The 23,797-nt window shown below is 43.6% G+C and overlaps 2 protein-coding genes across 3 annotated transcripts; one reads left to right on the top strand and one right to left on the bottom strand.

Moving 5' to 3' along the window:
- The first annotated feature begins 738 nt into the window (after positions 1-738).
- LOC123136552 (ubiquitin carboxyl-terminal hydrolase 2) lies at positions 739-5,232 on the top strand. Of its 2 annotated transcripts, none has more exons than XM_044555955.1 (6): positions 739-959; positions 1,054-1,105; positions 1,953-1,999; positions 3,918-3,964; positions 4,048-4,150; positions 4,235-5,232. In XM_044555955.1, exons 2-6 carry the CDS (start codon positions 1,075-1,077, stop codon positions 4,991-4,993), a joined length of 987 nt encoding a protein of 328 aa, XP_044411890.1. In that variant the 5' UTR covers positions 739-959; positions 1,054-1,074; the 3' UTR covers positions 4,994-5,232. The 2 variants fall into 2 exon arrangements, with proteins under 2 accessions (XP_044411890.1, XP_044411889.1); XM_044555954.1 differs by having other exon boundaries at positions 741-959; positions 1,030-1,105.
- A 289-nt stretch (positions 5,233-5,521) lies between these two features.
- On the bottom strand, positions 5,522-11,771 carry LOC123136551 (probable protein phosphatase 2C 11). The gene is made up of 12 exons (XM_044555953.1): positions 11,538-11,771; positions 10,492-10,603; positions 10,243-10,377; positions 8,738-8,801; positions 8,540-8,648; positions 8,276-8,429; positions 7,075-7,200; positions 6,858-6,981; positions 6,705-6,781; positions 6,550-6,602; positions 6,332-6,386; positions 5,522-6,140 (listed from the first exon to the last, which is right to left on the bottom strand). The coding sequence occupies exons 2-12, from the start codon at positions 10,555-10,557 to the stop codon at positions 5,961-5,963; spliced, it is 1,143 nt and encodes a 380-aa protein (XP_044411888.1). The 5' UTR covers positions 10,558-10,603; positions 11,538-11,771; the 3' UTR covers positions 5,522-5,960.
- Positions 11,772-23,797: the final 12,026 nt, after the last annotated feature.

Here is a 23,797-nt window from a genome sequence, read left to right on the forward strand (position 1 = left end):
GTTTATGCCGATTCTGATAGTATGTTGATCACAAAATTAATAGGTTGGTTAGGAAAAATAAAATAATACATAAAACATAGAAGAAAGAAGAAGAAGAAAACACACACGTTAAATGGACTGGCCAACTTCAATTATAGTTGATTTGATAATAATTGATTTGATTTGGGTATGAGTAATGGAATGCAAAGAAAATTTGGATTAAATTGAGATTATTTCAGTTAGTTAATGCATGTCGTTATTTTAGGAAAGTGCCGATTGATTGAGCTAATGCGCGCGTTAAATGAGTCAACTCCATTGGCTGCACTTGAGCAAAATGTCGCATGTAAAACGTTTGTGATGTAATATAGGATTGATGGAGGTGAGGCGACGCTTGTAACGTCCCTTTAGGAGTAGAGATGACAACATGATTTTCTTTTCCTGTTTTTACTCAGCATAGTTGAGTTGGACCACATATGCAAAGTGTCAAAATCTACGCATGCTACGAAAAGCCTCGTAACCTGAATATTATTAACAAAAATATCACAAACGCGTGATTGTTTTTCCTTGAATATTATATAAATACAAATAAACTTCAGGCTTCCTTTTCCCTAATCGATTTTTAATGCCTTTAATTGATTTTTTGACAGGACGTCCCCAATGGAGTCTTTTTTCCCTTTCTATAATACAAAGTCACATATCTGCCGTCCGTCCTCCATTAGTCATTCGGCCAAACCATCTGAGCCGTCCAAATCCATCTCCTCCAGTCCTCCACGGCCTCGACTTTTTTTTTTCCTCTCCACCATCCCGTATCTCTCCTCTCCCTTCTGACCTACCCAAGCTCCAGTCCACCGCCGCTGTGCCCTAGAACTGCCGCCGCGCCCGCCCTCTGCCCCTCACGCGCCTCGTCGCCGGCGCCCTCCCTGTCTCGTAGCGTCCCTGCTCTCTCCCCCCCACGCGCAATCTTGGACTTCGGTTTTGAGGTATGAACTTTACGCATTCAGGTATATTACTTCAATCCCGAGCTAATCTCCAGAAATTTATGGTGTCTAGATCCGCCCCTGCTATCGATTGCAGGTTTGCAGAGGGCTCGTCGACATGTCTTGGGCGCCAATCGAGAATGACCCTGGTAAAATTTACTTTTATAACTGAATGGATGGATTATCTGGTACTAGTTGAACTAGGTTTGCTCTGTGCATTCCGTCTTGCGGTGTACTGATAAGGCTCGTCCATGGTCATTAGTCCTCACTGGTGCTACTTGTTTCTAGTTTTACCGGAAATTTACTAGATGTGGATGGATATGCCAGAAACCATCATGTGTGGTCTTGTGATGGCATCTTGGACCTTCGTCTTGTGAGCTGTTACTTAATATAACTGTTTAATTTTGTGTTTAATAGTCATAGAGGATTGGAGTATCACCAAAGAACTAGCTGTGGACAGGGGTGCGTGGAAGTTTGCTATCCATGTGCCTGAACCATGAGTTGGTCGCGAGATCTTATGGGTTTCACCTCTAGCCTACCCAAACTTGTTTGGGACTAAAGGCTTTGTTGTTGTTGTTGTTGTTGTTAGTCATAAAAGATTGAGACATGTGCAGCGTCGCCCATTTCACCTCAGGAGAGTGCCTAGCTATTTGCTCAGGTTGTTTGTAGTCCTACAGAGGCTTGCCAAGTAGGTTGTTGTTTGAAGTTTACTACGGATATGACTAATAAAATGGTTGTTTGCGATTCAAAATTCACAGTACTAATGTGTCTTCATTGTGAATCAAGAGGAAATTCCTCTCGTACTAAGTTACTCAAGTGTGTGTTGATTCCCCCTCTCTTAACAAGTATCATTGGATTGGTGAAAAAAACTGGACTTATCTTCCAAAGCATGCTTTTGTATGTTAGCTACATGTTCTAACTAGAACATTTTTAATTTCTGCCTTTACACTTTTCCAAGGAAAGAGGAAAAACTCTCAACCTCTGCATACTGTGTAGGTGTTTTTACGGAGCTGCTGCAACAGTTGCAATTGAAGGGTCTCCAAGTAAGTAATCACCTACCATGAGTTCACTTTTCTTTCGTAAGTCAGCTGGGCACTAATCACTCGATGCATTAGTACAAGGGTAAGAACATTTTTGCATTCAGCGCTCCAACAACAACAACAACAACAACAACAACAAAGCCTTTAGTCCCAAGCAAGTTGGGGTAGGCTAGAGGTGAAACCCATAAGATCTCGCAACCAACTCATGGCTCTGGCACATGGATAGCAAGCTTCCATGCACCCCTGTCCATAGCTAGCTCTTCGGTGATACCCCAATCCTTCAGGTCTCTCTTAACGGACTCCTCCCATGTCAAATTCGGTCTACCCCGCCCTCTCTTGACATTCTCCGCACGCTTTAGCCATCCGCTATGCACTGGAGCTTCTGGAGGCCTGCGCTGGATATGCCCAAATCATCTCAGACGATGTTGGACAAGCTTCTCTTCAATTGGTGCTACCCCAACTCTATCTCGTATATCATCATTCCGGACTCGATCCTTCCTCGTGTGGCCACACATCCATCTCAACATACGCATCTCCGCCACACCTAACTGTTGAACATGTCGCCTTTTAGTCGGCCAACACTCAGCGCGAACCGCCGTCCTGTAGAACTTGCCTTTTAGCTTTTGTGGCACTCTCTTGTCACAGAGAATGCCAGAAGCTTGGCGCCACTTCATCCATCCGGCTTTGATCCGATGGTTCACATCTTCATCAATACCCCCATCCTCCTGCAGCATTGACCCCAAATACCGAAAGGTGTCCTTCTGAGGTACCCCCTGACCATCAAGGCTAACCTCCTCCTCCTCACACCTAGTAGTACTGAAACCGCACATCATGTACTCGGTTTTAGTCCCACTAAGCCTAAACCCTTTCGATTCCAAGGTTTGTCTCCATAACTCTAACTTCCTATTTACCCCCGCCCGTAGGGCTGGAATTCGAGCCGAGTCGAGCCAGCTCGGCTCGACTCGCTAGAGCTCGTTTCGTTAACGAGCTAGCTCGACTCGACTCGTTATTATAACGAGCTCAATCCAAGATTGGCTCGACTCGTATAACTCGCGAGCTGGCTCGTTTAGCTTGTTAAGCTCGTTAAAGATATGAACATAAAACCCTCATATATTATAAAATGATTATGTATATATTAAACATATATATCACTAAAGAATAGTAATTTCCTTGTAATGCATGAGTCTCCTAGGCGGTTGGGCCTTCAACGGCTAGGCCTTGTGTTGTGCGCCTGGGACATAGGGTGCTGAGTGGCTGAACTTTTTTTGTATTGGGAGTGGCTGATCTTTTGTACCGAGCCTAACGAGTTACACGAGTACTTGTGAGATTGGCTCGTTTAACTTGGTCTATAAACGATCTTAAACTAAAGCTCGGCTCGACTCGTTATTCTTCGAGTTCGAGTCGATTCGAGCCGAGTCACGAGCTACTCGTTTAGCTCGCGAGCTTCGAGCTTTTTTTCCAGCCCTACCCGCCCGACTATCGTCAACTAGCACCACATCATCCGCAAAGAGCATACACCATGGGATATCTCCTTGTATATCCCTTGTGACCTCATCCATCACCAATGCAAAAAGATAAGGGCTCAAAGCTGACCCCTGATGCAGTCCTATCTTAATCGGGAAGTAATCAGTGTCGACATATGATAAAAAAACTTGCTATTTTGACCAAGTTGCAAAATTAAGTGTGCTTTTCTATTTCATTATCTGGTTGACTTATAGGCTCACAAATACTAAAACTATGTTTTTGAAGCACATCGACGCTTTTCTTTTAAAAATGTTGCACTACAATCTGGTTTAGTTTTCGGAGCTAATAATCTGTTTCTGGTTTCTACATGTGCTTCTTTCCACGAAACATGGGAATCTTTTTATACCTCCTCAAAAGCTGTTATTTTATAATATTCTATGTTATTCTTCCTTAACAGGTTGATGAACTCTACTCACTTGATCTTGATGCCCTCAATGATCTTCAGTATGCTATCCCTGCTGCCCATTACCATGAATGTCATTTTTTTTCCTGAATCAACTGTATCAAACAAATTGGTGTTTTTGCAGGCCAATTTATGGGCTTATAGTTCTGTACAAATGGCGACCTCCAGAAAAAGATGAGCGCCCTGTTATCAAGGATGCGGTCCCAAATCTGTTTTTTGCTAATCAGGTCAGGGTAGTTACGTTGATTGAGTTTGTTTGCGCCGTGTTTACTCTGCATCAGTTTTATAACCAAATCTTTTTTTACTCGTAGATAATTAACAGTGCATGTGCAACCCAAGCTATTGTTTCTGTTCTGTTGAACTCTTCTGGCATCACCCTTAGCGAGGACCTCAAAAAGCTCAAGGAATTTGCAAAGGACATGCCGCCAGAGCTCAAAGGATTGGCTATAGTGAATTGTGAAAGCATTCGTATGACCAGTAACTCGTTTGCAAAGTCAGATGACTACTCTGAGGAACAGAAATCCAAGGATGATGATGTCTACCATTTCATTAGCTATGTTCCTGTTGACGGCGTCCTGTATGAGCTTGATGGACTAAAGGAAGGACCGATTAGCCTGGGAAAATGCCCAGGTGGTATTGGGGAGATGGGGTGGCTGAAGATGGTACAGCCTGTCATCCAGGAACGCGTTGATAAGTTCGCTCAGAATGAGATAAGGTTCAGTGTCATGGCTATCACAAAGAACCGGAAGGAAATTTTCATCATGGAGCTCAAGGAACTTCAGAGGAAGAGGGAGAACCTCTTATCACAAATGGGCGATCCTTCTGCCAATCGGCAAAGGCCATCCATTGAGCGGTCACTCGCAGAGGTTGCTGCTCAGATTGAGGCTGTGACCGAGAAGATCATAATGGAGGAAGAGAAGGCAAAGAAGTGGAAGACAGAGAACATCAGGAGGAAGCACAACTACGTGCCTTTCTTGTTCAATTTCCTCAAGATCCTCGAGGAGAAGCAGCAACTGAAGCCCCTGATAGAGAAGGCGAAACAGAATTCTCACAGCCGTAACCCTAAGTGAAACCTGCGTTGTAAAATTTTATCGTCTTGGTTGTTTTGGTTTTGTGTAGAGATGGCTGACTGGCTTTGTTTCCTAGCTGAATGGGCCTTGTAGTTCTAGTCCTAGACAGGCCATATATCCGATACCGTCCTGGTTTACTCATGCAGATCTTAAAACATTCATGTAGGGGGAACACCCTGACTCCTTACCAGAATTATATGTGCATCAGAGGGTTGTTTCCCTGTCTAATTCTTCCCAAACTTTAACTGAAAGTTTGACAATCATGGCAGTTTTTTTAGGGTTAAGTTCATATGGACTATTGCATGCATAAACCATTAAACAATTTCTTGAATACTTGCATCTCCGAACTGATTCTGACCTATCTTGAAATATGAAGGAAAAAAACATAGGCTAGATATTTTCTTGGCAAACAACTAAAGAATATATTCGTGGCAAAGAACAGAAACACACTGATCTTGAAATATGAAGTAAAAAAACATAGGCTAGATATTTTCTTGGCAAACAACTAAAGAATATATTCGTGGCAAAGAACAGAAACACACTGGATTCAGATTTGATACATTACAAGATCAGAACAACAGCCACAGCCACTGAGGCATGGAATATACCACCAAAGAACAAAGGAACACCCCAGCCACGTTTACAGCATACACACAAACTATAACAAAACACCAAATTATGAATTTGGGAGGCGTGGATGATCCAAACCATGGATTGTACAATGACGAACAGAGCGGCTAAGAGAAGTTGAGTGCCAGGATTTCGATGTTGCGCCAAGCAATGTGATTTATCCTGGGTTCGCAGGCAGAATGCACGCCAACCACAGCAATCGACTGATATACAGTCGATACCCCAGCCACAGAGTGCACACAATTTCACATTGACAACTTAGCATCCTAGCCCGTGTCAAGAGCCGTAGACCTCAGCACCAGTGGAGCCTTCGCATAACACGTATACTCACTGAACCTCAAGACTCTTCCTTGCCTTTTGCAGATTGCTCCCCCACGTCAGCCTTTTTCTTGTCACTGACTGGTTTTTTGAACTGCACCAAGATCATGGTCATGTTGTCGCATCCGTCTCCGCCCATTGTTGATGGAGCCAGGCATCTGTCGAGCACTCTTTCACACACTGCAGAAAGGCTGCTCTCCTGCATTTTTGTGTCGTTGTTAAACATAACAACTACTCCCTCTGTAAACTAATATAAGACTTTTTAGATCACTACTTCTCCCTCTGATCTAAAAAGTCTTATATTAGTTTACAGAGGGAGTATTTGACAAACGTGCAACGTAATCTCCTCCGAAGTACATTGTTTAGATAGGAAAATAACTTGGCACTCACCGTGTGTATATGCTCATGGATGAAATCCACCAACTGCTGGCTTGACATACAGTCCCTGCTCATTAAATAAATTTATTGCTTCTGTTAGGACTTGAGTGCAATAGGTCAGATGAAGCATAGCACCTAGCTGCTACTAAGTTATGCACTTCAGCTGCACACGAAACGAGAGAGCAATGATGGAAAGTGTGGCTATGCACACTGCAGGTGGAGAGCCTTACCAAATGCCATCACATGCTAAAACAAGAAAGTCATCCTCATTGCAAAGCTCCACCTAAAAACGAGATTGCATTATCTTAGAATGTAGCATAAGGATCATTGCAGATCATGATTAAGTGCGGAAACTTAAGGTGGTGCCAGCATTTTGAGGGCTTACAACATTGATGTCAGGATTTGAAGTCACTATTTGCTTCTCAGGAGGCAAGAATTTGTTCTGCTTAAATTCCATATCTCCTACACAAAGGCACTCATATAGGTAAGACACCAATAAGGCAGAACATACTAATAAAAGGGAACAAAAAATGCACACCAATCGCTCTCGCTAAGTTCAAACTTCCATTTATCCGCCCCATGCGTATGAACCCGCCTGCTTTTAGTATTCTTTCTCTCTCAGCTACAAGCTCTGGCTTGTGGTCTCTGGACAAATTGTATGCCTGTCATGGATGTGACACAGAACAGACAGTCTGACTGTCAGACATATCTTTATGACTAATTATGTGCCTAATAGCAGGAACAAGAATAAATACCTGGCCAGCCCTAGAAATAACACACCGCGAATCACCAGCGTTTGCCACGACAAGTTGGTTATTCCTTATTAGTGCTACGCATGCTGTACTTCCACATGTTGGCCCATCAAAGTCAGAGTGGGGTCCCTGTTCAAAGATTATCAGTGTGAGATGGCTTAGTGCCCAAATACACAATTAGGCATACATAAAAATGGCTGTGAAATAGTAACTGCATCTTCAAGACAATGAAAATTATAAAAATAGCCATTACTTTTCATTCTTAGCTTGCAGGTTGGTACTGCTGCAATGCAGCACAAAAGCTAAGCAAACATTACAGAAACAAATAAACCACACAATTATGTATGAACCACCACATCTATATGTGATCACCCAGCCAATACGTTGAATTTACATGCAATTTGTCAATTTCCTCTGGCTATTATCTTGCAGCAAATATGTTGCTGATTGACGAACATCACCAAAGTGTGGATATCACTACGCGATACAACCTAAACAAAACATGAGAGCAAGACGTACACAGAAGAAACCCCAGATATAAGTAATCAAACCAGGAATGTCTGAATACTCTTCCCTTTCAGTTGGGATAGCTATAACAAACAAAGGATCATCTCTAAAGTACTCCCTCCGTCTCAAAATCTTGTCTTAGATTTGTCTAAATACGGATGTATCAAGTCATGTTTTAGTATTAGATACATCCGTATCTAGGCAAATCTAAGACAAGAATTTTGGGACGGAGGGAGTAGTAAAGCCACTACTTGAGGCAATGCATGGTAAAAAAAAACAGGCACCAAGAATTCTAGCTGAAAGGTTACGTGTGGTGGACATGGGTATCTTTTTAAAACAATAGAGGCAACAATTGATGGTACTTCGAGATGCTCAGAATATCCATAAAATGCTATATTCAATGACTAAGCACAGAACTGTACTGTCACATTTATATCACTGTGCAGCGTAAACACCATTTTGACAACATAGCATTAAGTCTTACATTTTTTCAAAAAATTAACTTTGTGTAATAGTCTAAACTGTACAAGTTTACTTTTTATAACATTAAGGTTTTGAAATTGTTGCACCTATCAAAGCTTATGAAACTCTTTTTAAGAATCAAACACAAATAAGGTCCACACATCAACAGTATCATATTATGTGTTTCCTTATATTTACAATATAAAGTAGGGTTGTACTCCCATTGCATATATACCTCCTCTAGAGCCCAGTCATCTTCTGCATTCTTCGAATCACTGCCTCTCGGAGACCAAATCAACCCTTCTATCATGCCACTGAACTTGTTCATCTTATCTCCTAGTGCAGATAGTTCTCTCCAACCTCTCTGTCCTCGCATCATTTCATCCATTCTGAAGTAATACAACAAAATTAGTCTTTATCATGTTGATGCTATCAGTAATGTCAAAACAAATGCCAAATCTATATATTGTTTCATGTGGTGATCCAATGACCCATATACCTAAAGAAAGCTTTATGAACAGCAGTTCCTAGGTCACCAGAAGAATATGCTTCACTTTTGAGAACTTGCGAGTGTAGATATTTTGCACAGAATTTGGCAACCACCCTTCCTGCAAAATGAAGAAATATTAGGATGCGCAACATTTGAAAGATTTAGGTTTAAGGTACAAACAAGAAAAGCACCAATCTTTGCAAGTACCTCCATGGCCATCAAAAACACCGAAGAATGCCGTCTCATTGTCAAGATCTAGCAATGCTGAATGCTGAAAAATTATACCGGACATTAAACAGTACATGAGAGAAAGATTTCAGAAATATGTTTTTCTTTTGCAATATTTCAGAAACATGTTTAGTTTATAATATCAACAAAATTGCAGCATTTGGAAGTGATCAACTATGCTTTATTGTGCAACAGAAAAATAGGTCAGATCACTTTGCTAAAGCAACAGCACATATCAAAAGCATCACTACTATCACTGCAACATTGATTCATTAGAATTTGGAAAGATTGATAAACAAGAGCTTATGCATCCGATAATGATTGTTATTAAACTGAAAGCCTGAACCTATGACCCAAAACTAAAACAATATCATACCTATTCTTTGTCAATTCATTAAATGAACAATTTTGGATATTGGGAATGGACATCTCTTTTATGGTGAAAATAAATTACACGTCAAATGTTTCATGTGCACACAAAGTCCACGCCAAGTTGCCGTGAAAGATAAATAATAGTGCTTCTATGCTCTCTCGGGACCTAGATTGGACAAATCCTGAAGCCACGTAAAGTAACTGGAGGAGCAGTTAGTGGTTGTGAATCAGACATTCAGTTTAATGTTTTGTACTGCTCTCAGGAACTAGATTGGACAAATCCTGTAGCAACATTATGTCACAGGCAGGGGTGGTTGTGAATCAAGCATTTAGTTTAATGTGTTCTACAGTGCTGGCTTTACACTAGCTGGGAGAGCATAGAAGCACTAGTCAAAGTCAAAACTAGAATGTGTGGCCCCACCAGCTTCAAAGTATCAGCATTATTTCAGGTAGTAAGTACGATCATGATAAGAAAGTTGGATCATGACAACAAGGTTTCTATTAAGAAATGAGCTGAAGGAAAAGTAGTAACTACACCCAAGTTCATTGCACCCCAGTAAAATCAAAACAAGTAGCAAATAAATCTGAAATCTCGTGGCTTTGATTATGAACAAATGTTAGGTGCTTGCAAAGTTTGGTGGCCAAATAACATCAAATGATCTCCACACAAATGAAATACAAATTCCGCTCAAACAGTGGACATGTGTTTGAGCACAAATTTTGTTTTTCTTGTACAGAGCTCCTTGGATTTCATTTGGCCACCAAATTTTGCAAGCACCTAAAACATTTGGTCATAATCGAAGCCAGAAAGTTTCATATTTTTCATTTATTTTATTTGCTATGTTTTCGATCATGGGTGCAATGTCCGTGGGAATAGAAAAACCACTTTCATGAGCTCAATGTTGTTTTGGTTTCCTCTTTTTTTTTGTCTTTGTTTTCCTTTGGTCGTTCCCACCATTGGTTGTTTGTACTTTATAAGCCTTATATTGACGTTTTTCTTCTAATACACAACAACACGCATCAAGGTATGTGTTCTAGAAAAAAAAAACTCAATGTTCAGTGTTGTTAAGTGATATCAAACAATTAGAATAGCCTTGAAGTGGAAAACTCACAGCATCTTCCATGCTTGCACGCCATCCTTGCATAGATGAAAGACCAAATTTGAGTTTATCATTTTCCCCGTCTTCGGATAGCTTATCGGTCTTTGGAGTACTGAGATAAACTCCCATCTTGGCAAGGAAAGAAATCTGCATATCATCAAAATGGAAATATAATAGAACAGTTAAGTACTGGAAATTAATCAGGTCATTCTGAATGACACTTACACCGACAGACACATTTGCTAACAGTGAAACATATACCTGTGATGTAGAATGGATACCACAGTTCAAGTAGCTCTGAACCTTGTTAATAACATTCCAGTGCATCAAATCTCAAGCTTCGATTACAGTTCCATAGGAAGCTAAAAAGTTCCTGAAGAAAGTCAAAATGGCAAGAATCATCATCAAACAGAAGAGCAAAATCAACCAACAACAAGCCCAAATAGCAACAGAAAGACTGTGCATCAGCATGATAAGCCCAAAAGATCAAGAGCGCAACTACCCAAATTACCACATAACAGACGCAGACAATAGCAGTGGAGATGAAACAGAATGAAAATAGCAGAGACAAGAACGAAAGACAGTCGGATATAAGTGCCATGTATCACCAACAAGGAAATATATAGTTTCCCAACTCCAACTTATCAATAGCTCATTTTGAGCCCTCCATATAAGAAACCCAATCATTGTACGACAGACATCAGAAGTCACAAACGACAACTGCATAACCCCAATTATACCTGCACGGCAGCAGAAGTAGCCCAACCCCCAGCTATGGCACTTTATTCAACCACCAACAATAATTATCACAATGAATACTACGAAAACACTTTTCAAAATGTAAGACACAAGATGATACGAATTAAAACACGTCCTGGGAACACATCTTTTTTTCTGATAAAATAAGCTGCAGGTGAATTCTTTTAAGATAATAATTGAATAAAATAAGCAGCCACCTGTACTGCTTCGTATGATCCATCCATGGAGCACATTCCAAGTTAGATTCGCGCAAATCCATCGCCAATAAACGAGAAATGCCCCATGATGACAGAGTATATAATGATACGACCATTACACAGAAACCATTCCCGGGTCTCGAATCTATCATCTCCACTCCACTCCCCAACAGCTCCCAATTCGGCAACAAGAACTCCATCCCGAGATCGACCATGATACCAGCAGTTAGCAGCCCCCCTCGAGAAACCCGACCTCGGCAGAGGGCTGGGAAGAACGGAGAAGAATGCACAGGCCAAGAAACCAGCTGCATCGAGAAAGGAAGCAAATTCTCGGACAGGATTTTATTGTACCTTGCATGACGACTGACGAGCGCAGCTGAAGGTGGCGGATCACGGCCGGGTGCGCGTGTGCCGGGCTGTCGCGGGGAGGGGGGGAGGAGATTCCGATTTGTAGTTTTGGAAGCGGCGCGGGACGGAGGAGGGCGGCCCTTGCGGTTGCGGAGGGGCAAGGAAGGTGATAAGATGCAGAGTGAGATGGAATTTGTTTTCCATTTCGGTGGGCTGGTGTTGGTGGTGTCGCCGCTGACAGTAATGGAATACAAAATGTTCAGGCGTCACGTTCCTGTCACGAGAATTTCCGTTTTAGCCTGTCAGCAGCTCTTGTGTTCCTCACGGCGCAGCCTGACAAGAACCTACTTAATGTCTGAATGACAGGTTTTTATGTTTCTTCTTTTTTGACACTTTTTGAATCTTTTATGACATGTTAATATTTCTTGTCATGCTGCATAGATAATGGGTTCTAGGGGCATCTCCACCGCGGATCCTCAAGCTGCCCGCATACGTCCGGACTGAGCGGTCCGGATATGTTGTGCCATCCAACGCGGTTTTGCATCGTTCCGCAGGGTGGTTCGGACGCATTTTGTCCCGCAAACCAGAGACAAAAGTGGAAGATTTGCGGGTGTCCGCACAGCACCCACGCTCGCTTCTGACCATCTTGGCCCACCCAAAACCCTCCTCCTTCATCCATGCGTGTTCCCGCCATGCGCCAGCTGCCCGCATTTATGTCGTTGTAGAGCGGCCGCTCCACATTTAAGCCGACCCAGAGCGGGCACGCCCTTGCATTGGCTCCGCCATTGAAGCGGCACGCCAGCCGAGGGCGCCGCCACTGCACGCCCGCTTGGTGGAGAAAGACGCGGAGATCGACAAGTCGGTGACCAACATCGAGGAAAAGTAGATTACGAGAGGCCACCGCCACTTGGGTCCCAAGAAGGCCACCATCGGCGCGTCGTCGGCATGCACAACCGGTGACTTGTCTGGTTCAGCGCAAACCATCGTCGACCCTCGCCTCGGCTTCACGGAAGCGGAGTAGGCACCCTTCCCCTTCAGCTGAAGCACCCTCTTTGCTAGTCCGATGAGCGGCGCGGCCGGACATAGGGAAGATATGGGGGAAGAATATACCTCCAGGGCTCTCGGCAGTCCGATGAGCGGGCTGTCGGGCATGGGGAAGACAAAGGGATCCGCCGTGGATGGTCGTAGGCTAGTCTAGTGTATCCGTGTCTTGGGAATGAAGCTCCGCGTGACCGTACGTGCACATAGTTTTACCTTTTTAGTTAAAATATGTCCAAAATGTAAATGTTTTCATCTGGTTTGTATGAAATCCGCCGTGTTTGCATGAATTTCGCCCGGTTGGTTCAAAAAGTAGTTGAAATGTATGTGGACTACGCCGGATGGCCGCCTCCCGCATCCGTGTTCGCCGACTGGTCCCCCAGTCCGTGGACAGATGCGGGAGAAAAATTGCGGGTCGCCATTGGAGATGCTCAAAATTGACCCATCCGAGGGAGCTGCGAAGGAACACAATGTAAATTCCAAACTATTAATATAAGAGCATCTACTCCCTCCATCCAGAAATTCTTGCCATCAAAATGGATAAACGGGGATGTATTTGGACGTATTTTAGTTCTAGATACATCTCTTCTTATCTATTTTGATGGAAAGTATTTTCAGACGGAAGGAGTATAACCGGAGTCCTCATACCCACCCAACCGGGCTACCCATAGCCAGCCCAAACTTCTAGACTGACCGATACTCCTAATATCCGGCCCAAATCCAGGGCGGATATGGGGACGCTCAGATGCCACGTTAGGTCGACTGATAGGCTAGGCCCCACACGGGGATATGGAGAGATCGCTGGTCCGATGGATGCCTCCTTCGCTCCACACCGCGTAGCGCCGCTCCGACGTGCCGCCCGAGGGATGGGGTCGACTATTTAAGCCGAACGGCGGCGACCGAACCCTATTTGTCCCCATTTCCCCCTTCTCCTCGCTGCCGCCGCCAATTCAAATCCACCCACCGCTACCATGCTGAGGCGCCGGATCACCGCCTACGTTATGCTCACTCTTGAGCAGAAGCTGCAGCTGGTGCACCAGATCCAGGTGAGGCGGGCTGCTCGTTTCACCATTGGCCTTCCTCTTGGTTCGCTGGAGCTCTGAGGATGAGGATGAGGTAGGAAAGGATGAGTAGGAGAAAGCAAGGAAGGGGGAGGTCAAGCAGCCATCGGAAGCGGAGCCCCAACACATGGTGGAGGAGGCGGTGAAGCCTGTGGATGAGGAGGAGCAGGCGAGTAGTTGCCGAAAGCGGAGCCCCGACCTATGGAGGAGGAGGGCGAAGCCGGGGGAGGAGGAGGAGGAGCTGACTGCGGGCTTCGCCATGGCGGAGTACGAGGTCTCACAAGCGGCGGAAATGGCGAAGCAGTTGGCCATCCTAGAGTCCATCCAGGATGAGGCCTATGTCGAGGCCAACCGGTTGTTCTTCCAGCAAGAACAGGCGGAAACCAAGGTGCTTTTCGCCGAACTGGATGCATAGGTGGCGGAGAAGGAGGAGCCAGAGCAACCAATAGGCGCAGGAGCTGCCGCACTTGCCCGTCTATCTGGTGCCGGGCACGGAGATACTCAACATCTTCGACAATGAGTAGTTTTAGCTATGTACATAGTACATAGGTTTTTATCTGCATCTCTAGTATGGATTTGAGACATGAAGTTTGATGTCTATGAATGCGGTGGACGTTTTTTTGTGTTGCCCGATCACTATCCACAGATGCGCCTGGGCGTGTTCGCGGGCGTCTGGGTCCGGATTTTGGTGTTTGCGGTTCTAGATGCTCTAACAAGATGTAACAACAGTAATATATATATAGAAGTAAAATATATATTACACCAAGTCCATGGATCATGTAGCAACAACTACAATTACTAGACCGGGCCGAAAGTGTGTCGTTGTCATTGCCCCTCTCTCATTGGAGTTGAGCAAACTTTATTGTAGTTGATAGTCGAGAGGTCGTCGCGCCAAAAGCGCGAAGAGCTATCGCACTAGAGCATCAAGCATCGCTGATGAACAAAATGTAGATCGGAAAGATCATGCCTACAAATACACCAACAACCACGAGCATCAGCAACGTCGACTGTATCAAAGAAAATCCACCAGATACCAAAGTCGGCCAAACCCAAACAGATCCACCAAACCACACCTATGTGCGCCCTCCGCTGGCGCTAGACGCATCGCCGTAGCGGGGATAAGGCGGGGAGGACATTAATACTGGGATATCGTCGCCGCCTCAATCGAGACATTGAGCGCCGCTACCACCACAACCATGGTCGAGACATCATCGACTCAGCAACCCTAACTACGAGGAAAACCCCAAAGAGAGAAGTCCGCATTACAACCTTGAAGTAACCACTTGTTTAAGATTTTACCATCAACTTCAAAATTGGTCAACCTACACCCCCGAACTAACCACCCGGTCCATGAGTCAACCCTCTGTCTGGTTTTGACTCATTGGAGTGGTTTTGACCGCGTTGACTGCTAACAAGACACCGGTACATCACTTTTTGACCCCCCTCCTTACTTGTGGGTGTTCAAAACATGCCCTAGAGGCAATAATAAATTGGTTATTGATGACCCACAAGTATAGGGGATCAATCGTAGCCCTTTCGATAAGTAAGAGTGTCGAACCCAACAAGGAGCGGAAGGAAATGAAAAGCAGTTTTCAGCAAGGTAATGTCTGCAAGCACTGAAATTATAAGTAACGAGTAGTTTGATAGCAAGATAATTTGTAACGAGCAAGTAACAGTAATGGTAACAAAAGTGCAACAAGGTAGCCCAATCCTTTTGAGGCAAAGGACAGGCCAAAACGGTCTCTTATGATAAGAAAAGTGTTCTTGAGGGCACACTGGAATTTTATCTAGTCACTTTCATCATGTTGGTTTGATTTGTGTTCGCTACTTTGATAATTTGATATGTGGGTGGACCGGTGCTTAGGTGTTGTTCTTACTTGAACAAACCTCCTACTTATGATTAGCCCCCTCGCAAGCATCTGCAACTACGAGAAAAGTATTAAGAATACATTCTAACTATAGCCTTAAACTTTTGGATCCAAATCAGTGGAATAGCGCATAAACTAGGGTTTAAGCTTCTGTCACTCTCACAATCCATCATCTAATAACTACTCCACAATGCGTTTCCTTAGGCCCAAATATGGTGAAGTGTCATGTAGTTGAAGTTCACATGACACCACTAAGGGAGTCACAACATACATACCATCAAAATATCGAACACATATAAAATTCACATGATTACTTGCAACAAGATTTCTCTCGTGACCTCAAGAACAAAAGTAACTACTCACAAAGGATAATCATGCTCAAGATCAGAGGGGTATTAAATAGCATAATGGATCTGAACATATAATCTTCCACCAAATAAACTATATAGTAATCAACTACAAGATGTAATCAACACTACTATTCACCCACAAGCACCAATCTATAGTTCCGGTACAAAGATTGAACACAAGAGATGAACTAGGGTTTGAGAGGAGATGGTGTTGTTGAAGATGTTGATGGAGATTGCCCTCCCAAGATGGGAGAGTTGTTGGTGATGATGATGACGATGATTTCCCCCTCTGGGAGGGAAGTTCCCCCGGCGGAATCGCTCCGCCGGAGGGCAAAAGTGCTCCTGCCCAAGTTCCGCCTCGAGACGGCGGTGCTCCGCCCCGAAAATCCTCTCCTTATTTTTTCTAGGTCAAAATGACTTATATACCAGAAGATGGGCACCGGAGGTGTGCTGGGCTGAGCACAACCCACCAGGGCGCACCTGGGGGGGCTGGCGTGCCCTGGTGTCTTGTGCTCACCAGGTGGCCCCCTCCGGTAGTTATTGCTCCATTATTTCTTATTTATTCCATAAAAATTCCTCGTGAAGTTTTAGCTCATTTGGAGTTGTGCATAATAGGTGGCCTGACATAGCTTTTTCAGGTTCAGATTTCCAGCTGCCGGAATTCTCCCTCTTTGTGTGAACCTTGCATATTATGAGAGAAAAGGCATTAGAATTACTCCAAAAGCATTATTATGCGTAAAAATATTATAAATAACAGTAGGTAAACGTAAATAGTAGGTAAACATATTTGTTTAACCCTCGCAGTGATCCGAAGCACATGACACCTAATATTGCGAGATGACAAGAAACCTTTTTTTAATTTCTCATCAGAACTAAAGCCATGTACAACACAGCCTGCACGATATGTAGACGATAGCCAATCCATCCGTGTCTGCTGGAGTCTGGTCACATGCATGGACGAACTAATCTTCTGTGTCATGCAGGGATCATCCAGGCACCAACGGCTATACAACACTGCTCCAGTACTATCGCTCATCTCTCTCTTCTATTAACTCACCTGACTTGCGGGGCCAGGGAGTGTGCCTATGGTCGGTTCTCAATTGCGGTCCCATATGTGTGTGCAACCTCAATATGACGCACGTTCCATTCAGAGAGCAGCGTGCCAGACCGATCGACCGTCTGGGGTGCGACGCGAACGCGGCGGGCGTGTTGTATACTCCATACATTTGTACCGCCGTTGCCTTGAGGCTTTGCTCCATGGCACAATCCATGGATACAAAATTATACTGTACTATTTAAAAGTCTAGGGTGGGGCTTTTCACACACGGTAGGCGGGGCAGTTCTGCCTAGTCGGTTCGACAAAGATGCGAGAAGATGAGGGAGTAGGTTGCTGCAAACGTAGGGCTGTGTGATTTGACAACGAGTTACTGCTGGACAGGTGGGGCCCCATGATTTGACTTGCCATTATCATTTTAACTGCGGCGCTACGACCGGCGTGAGTCTCCCGATTCCTGACCACCTCCATGGTATATAGGTGCCTCTCCCAATGCTCCACCATGTAGAGCATGGTTAGTATAGCCAACCGCTGGTGCTGCATGAGTATATAAACATGTCATGTCATCAAAAGTTAGTAGTATTATTTATTAGTCATACAATAGGGTTGGCTATAAGGTTTTTCTCACTTCCTCTCTATCTCTCTCCTTGTATTAAATGCTTTTGTCTAGGAGCACGTGTAGAGGCTGGCTCTTGCATGAGAGCCCACTCCTCCACTTTTTCCTTGCCTCTCTCCTCCACATATGCAAAAATGCCATGTAAGCGGGCTTATAGCCCATTATTGTACTTGCTCGTACAGGTGCTAAGCCTGCCACATAGGCATAAAGTCTGATGTGGCAAGTTAATTAAGAATAGAGAGACTAGTTTGGTGACCCCAGGAAGAAACGATGCTAAGCACGTGTACCTAGGTGAAAAGACAATTTTGAGTCTATAGCTAATTAAATGAAGCAAGCTTAGAGCATCTCCAATAGGTTGTATGTTAGTCTTGTTGGTAAATGTCCATGTCATCAACCAACAAGCTATCATACAACTACTCCAATAGGTTGTATCTAAATTATCCAATAGATGGTGAGAAAATAAATGTGATTGCTCTCTATTTCACCTTGAAGCTTGTGCAAATGTTGTTGGTTAATCTACATACAACTTTGCTCTCTCTCCACATTTATTACATTGCCACATCATCACTATATCCTAGGTGGCAAATTTACCAACATCTATCTTACAATTGTTGGAGATGCCCTTAGCAACAAAAACTAAGCACCTATGCATTGGGGACTTGAGTTGCTAAGCCATTTAATGCCCTTAGCACCTCATCTAAGCACCATTTCATTGGAAGAGGTCACTCCTTGTCAAATGCAATAAATACTACGAAGAAAGAGATAGAGAGATGTAAAAAAATACTCTTATAGCCAACCTTATAGTTAACCTTGTTGTATGAGTGACTAGGTGATGACTATGTATGACATGCCAACATCAGATAGCCTAATGCACCGTGTGAAATCTCCAAGGGCGCGACCGCGTGAGAGAGGCGACGGTCGTGGTAGGCGCGGCCATGATACATGCTGCTGGCAGCCCTTGGATCTGAGATCGAGCGGTCACATGCTAAGTTGCTGAAACTTTGCAGAATAACCCTCGAGGATAGGATATTCACCCATAGGTCTAGAATCACGCCATGCAACCATTTGATCTCAAATCCAAGGGCTCTCGGAAGCCCGTACATGGGAGCATGGAAAGCTTCGTATCACCTGTAATTTTCAAGATATTTGACGTGCGAACACGCAGATGCATGAAGCCATTTAATTGGGTGTCGAGTAGACATGACATCTAATTGGGCCCCCATAGTACTCTGCATGAATCCATTTATCCACCAGGCAAGCCACTACCCTACCGTTCGCACGCCCCACTCAACATTTTTACAATTGATAAACCGCTAGCAGTTCGCTCCTACTCGTCCCCGGAGGTCCTTTAACGTTACGGCAGTTCGCTCCTAGTCGTCCTGTCCTTTCACGTTATGGCAGTTCCACTAATCCTAACCCTCCTCCCAAATCTATGGTGTCCCAAATCTCCATGATCAGCGGTGAGTACAAGGTTAGAACCATCACCAACAATGAGTTCAACGTCATCTACACCCGTTCTTCCACGACGATGAAAGAATGTCTTGCTTGCTTCAGACGCATGTTCGAAAAGTCAAATGATGAGTGGGTCGCTGGGCTAGATGTTGAGTACACCACAACCCTGGACAAAGAGAAGAATCTAAAGGAGGAAGAGAAGATTAAGCCCGCCATGATCCAGGTTTGCGTGCATAACTTATGCTTGGTCTACCACATATGCCATGCCGACATTGAGTGCGAGGAATTCAAGAACTTCCTCGCGGGCGGCCTTGTCAAATTCATTACTGACTTTATGAACGACAGAACAGTCCTGGGTTGGATAGGCCTCGTTGTAGGCGAGCCCTTCGATCTCCAGAAGAATGGGTTGGTGCCCTCCCGTGCTCAGCCTTCAATGCTGACCCTGGCAGGAGCCATGGTTCATCCTTCGTACGGTAAACTGAAGAAACATCCCCCAAGTTTCATCGTGCATGGTAGTGGAATGTACTAGATATAGACCACATCCACTACGCTGCAATGGATGCCTACCTTTGTTTCAATATCTAAAAGGGTTGGATGAAGAGCAAGAGCCAAGTGTGTGGTTCAAGAAAAGAAGTATTGGCCAAGAGGAAGAGGGACAAGGACGAAGTCGAGCACGTGGACGAGAAGTCTGAGTAACGTGGTCGTGTCGTTGCTCATGGTGCTTCTAACGCAGTGTCTACCGGATTAGTTGCTTAGTTTAATTTCAGGGGTGTTAGTTTTATTTGAGGGATGTGTTGTGCTGAGCCCCCAGCAGAACTATGTTATGTTCCTTCTCGTTACTTTAACTCTTCAGTACGTACATACTAGTATTTCTTACAGTTCATTGATAACCCACAAGTATAGGGGATCGCAACAGCTTTCGAGGGTAGAGTATTCAACCCAAATTTATTGATTCGACACAAGGGGAGCCAAAGAATATTCTTGAGTATTAGCAGTTGAGTTGTCAATTCAACCACACCTAGATAACTTAGTATCTGCAGCAAAGTATTTCGTAGCAAAAGTGGTATGATAATAAAGGTAACGGTAGTAAAAGTAATGTTTTTGGATTTTTGTAGTAGTTGTAACAATAGCAACGGAAAAGTAAATAAGCGAAGAACAATATGTGAAAAGCTCATAGGCAATGGATCAGTGATGGATAATTATGCCGGATGCGATTCCTCATGCAATAGTTATAACATAGGGTGATATAGAACTAGCTCCAATTCATCAATGTAATGTAGGCATGTATTCCGTAAATAGTCATATGTGCTTATGGAAAAGAACTTGCATGGCATCTTTTGTCCTACCCTCCCGTTGCAGCGGGGTCCTTACGGAAACTAAGGGATATTAAGGCCTCCTTTTAATAGAGAACCGGAACAAAGCATTAGCACATAGTGAATACATGAACTCCTCAAACTACGGTCATCACCGAGAAGTATCCCGATTATTGTCACTTCGGGGTTGTCGGATCATAACACATAATAGGTGACTATAGACTTGCAAGATAGGATCAAGAACACACATATATTCATGAAAACATAATAGGTTCAGATCTGAAATCATGGCACTCGGGCCCTAGTGACAAGCATTAAGCATAGCAAAGTCATAGCAACATCAATCTCAGAACATAGTGGATACTAGGGATCAAACCCTAACAAAACTAACTTGATTACATGGTAAATCTCACCCAACCCATCACTGTCCAGCAAGCCTACGATGGAATTACTCACGCACGATGGTGAGCATCATGAAATTGGTGATGAAGGATGGTTGATGATGATGACGACAACGAATCCCCCTCTCCGGAGCCCCGAACGGACTCCAGATCAGCCCTCCCGAGAGAGATTAGGGCTTGGCGGCGGCTCCGTGTCGTGAAACGTGATGAAACTTTCTCCTTAATTTTTCTCCCCGAGACGGTATATATGGAGTTGGAGTTGAGGTCGGAGGAGGTCCAGGGGGCCCACGAGATAGGAGGGCGCGCCCTAGGGGGGGGGGGCGCCCCCCTGTCTCGTGGATAGACCGTGGGCCCCCTGGCCTTGATTCTTTCGCCAAAAATTCTTATTAATTCTGAAAAGTGCCTCCGTGGATTTCCAGGACATTCCAAGAACTTTTCTTTTCTACACATAAAACAACATCATGGCAGTTCTGCTGAAAACAGCGTTAGTCCGGGTTAGTTTCATTCAAATCATGCAAGTTAGAGTCCAAAACAAGGGCAAAAGTGTTTGGAAAGTATATACGTTGGAGACGTATCAACTCCCCCAAGCTTAAACCTTTGCTTGTCCTCAAGCAATTCAGTTGATAAACTGAAAGTGATAAAGAAAAACTTTTACAAACTCTGTTGCTCTTGTTGTTGTAAACATGAAAAGCCAGCATTCAAGTTTCAGCAAATATTATGAACTAACCATACTCACAATAACACATAGGTCTCACAATTACTCATATCAATAACATAATCAGCTAGCGAGCCATAATAATAAAACTCGGATGACAACACTTTCTCAAAATAATCATAACATGATATAACAAAATGGTATCTCGCTAGCCCTTTCTGAGACCGCAAAACATAAATGCAAAGCACCTTTAAAGATCAAGGACTGACTAAACATTGTAATTCATGGTAAAAGAGATCTAGTCAAGTCATACCCAATATAAACCAATAATAATGAATGCAAATGACAGTGTGCTCTCCAGCGGGTGCTTTTTAATAAGAAGGGTGATGACTCAACATAAAAGTAAATAGATAGGCCCTTCGCAGAGGGAAGCAGGGATTTGTAGAGGTGCTAGAGCTCGATTTTAAAATAGAGATTGAATAACATTTTGAGCGGCATACTTTCGCTGTCAACGCAACAACTATGAGATGGCTGTATCTTCCATACTACATGCATTATAGGTAGTTCCCAAACAGAATGGTAAAGGTTTATACTCCCCCAACCACCAACAAGCATCAATCCATGGCTTGCTCGAAACAACGAGTGCCTCCAACATACAACAGCCCTGGGGGAGTTTTGTTTAGTTATTTTGATTTGCTTTGATCTTTTTGGATCATGGGACTGGGCATCCCGGTTACCGGCCCTTTCTCGTGAATGAGGAGCGGAGTCCACTCCTCTTGAGAATAACCCACCTAGCATGGAAGATATAGGCAGCCAAGTTGAAACATGAGCTGCTCGAGCATACAAAACATAATTTCATTTGAAGGTTTGGAGTTTGGCACATACAAATTTACTTGGAACGGCAGGTAAATACCGCATATAGGTAGGTATAGTGGACTCATATGGAACAACTTTGGGGTTTAAGGAGTTTGGATGCACAGGCAGTATTCCCGCTTAGTACAGGTGAAGGCTAGCAAAAGACTGGGAAGCGGCCAACTGAGAGAGCGACAACAATCGTAAACATGCATTAAAATTAATTCACATCAAGTACAAGCATGAGTAGGATATAATCTACCATGAACATAAATATCATGAAGGCTATGTTGATTTGATTCAACTACATGCTTGAACATGTGCCAAGTCGAGTCACTTAATACATTCAAAGGAGGATACCATCCCATCATACCACATCATAATCATTCTAATAGCATGTTGGCACGCAAGGTAAACCATTATAACTCATAGCTAATCAAGCATGGCACAAGTAACTATAATCTCTAAATGTCATTGCAAATATGTTTACTTCATAATAGCTGACTTAGGAATGATGAATCATCATATTTACAAAAATAAGAGAGGTCGAGTTCATACCAGCTTTTCTCATCCCAATAAGTCCACCATATATCATCATTATTGCCTTTCACTTGCACGACAGAACGATGTGTATAATAATAAGAGTGCACGTGCATTGGACTAAGCTAGAATCTGCAAGCATTCAAGTCAAGAGAGAAGACAAGTAATATGGGCTCTAAATATAAATAAACAATCATGCATAAAAGAGCCACTAAGCATTTTCAATATGGTCTTCTCGATCCCCAAAAGAAAGAAAAGAAAATAAAACTATTTACACGGGAAAGCTCCCAACAAGTAAAAGAAGAACGAGAAATCTTTTTGGGTTTTCAATTTAATTTCTACTATAAGCAGGGAAATTAAACTAACTAATTTTTTTGGTTTTTCTTAAGTTTATCAAGCACACAAGAAGAAAACTAGAAAAAGAAATTTAAACTAGCATGGATAATACAATGAAAGAGTATGAGCACCGACAACTAGTGTGTGAACATGAATGTAAAGTCGGTGAGAAATACGTACTCCCCCAAGCTTAGGCTTTTGGCCTAAGTTGGTTTAATACCAAGGACCGCCGCTACTCTCCCCGGTGTAGTGGGAGGTGTAATCAGGATACCACTGGCTGGTCATCTCCAGATCCCACTGGACAGATGATGCACGATAAGGGTCCAGCTCAGGTTCCGGCTCAGGTTCATGTTCCGGAGTAAAAGCTTGGGCTAGATGGTTGTTCACCGCCTCCGGCGTGACAAGACGATTTTTTGCAAGCAAATCAAATAACAGAGATGCAGGCAAAATAATGAACTCAAAGTGTTTCTTATTGAATCTAAGTCTATACAGAGCATCTTTTCTTCGTTGTCAACAATAAAGTTGTGTGCTACCATGCTCTTGTAATCTAAAATATGAGAATGCAATTTTATCTCATCCTCCTCATGGTGCCTAATGGGTATCTGAAAATGTTCAGCAAGACGTGCAGCATAGATACCTCCAAATATGGGGCCTTTTGTACGATTCAGGGCTAGCCGTTTAGCAACGACGGCACCCATACTAAAAGTATTGTCTCCCAGCAAAGCAT

Source organism: Triticum aestivum, chromosome 6B (assembly GCF_018294505.1).
Source record: "Triticum aestivum cultivar Chinese Spring chromosome 6B, IWGSC CS RefSeq v2.1, whole genome shotgun sequence".
NCBI classification, from domain to species: Eukaryota; Viridiplantae; Streptophyta; class Magnoliopsida; order Poales; family Poaceae; genus Triticum; species Triticum aestivum.

Coding starts and splice junctions, on each gene's coding strand:
- LOC123136552 (XM_044555955.1), top strand. CDS start 1,075: ATGTCTTGGGCGCCAATCGAGAATGACCCTG. Junction 1,106..1,952: donor GCCAATCGAGAATGACCCTG/GTAAAATTTACT, acceptor CATACTGTGTAG/GTGTTTTTACGGAGCTGCTG. Junction 4,151..4,234: donor ATCTGTTTTTTGCTAATCAG/GTCAGGGTAGTT, acceptor TTTTACTCGTAG/ATAATTAACAGTGCATGTGC.
- LOC123136551 (XM_044555953.1), bottom strand. CDS start 10,557: ATGCACTGGAATGTTATTAACAAGGTTCAGAGCTACTTGAACTGTGGT. Junction 10,378..10,491: donor GTATCCATTCTACATCACAG/GTATATGTTTCA, acceptor GATGATATGCAG/ATTTCTTTCCTTGCCAAGAT. Junction 7,201..8,275: donor ATGACTGGGCTCTAGAGGAG/GTATATATGCAA, acceptor ATCTTTGAACAG/GGACCCCACTCTGACTTTGA.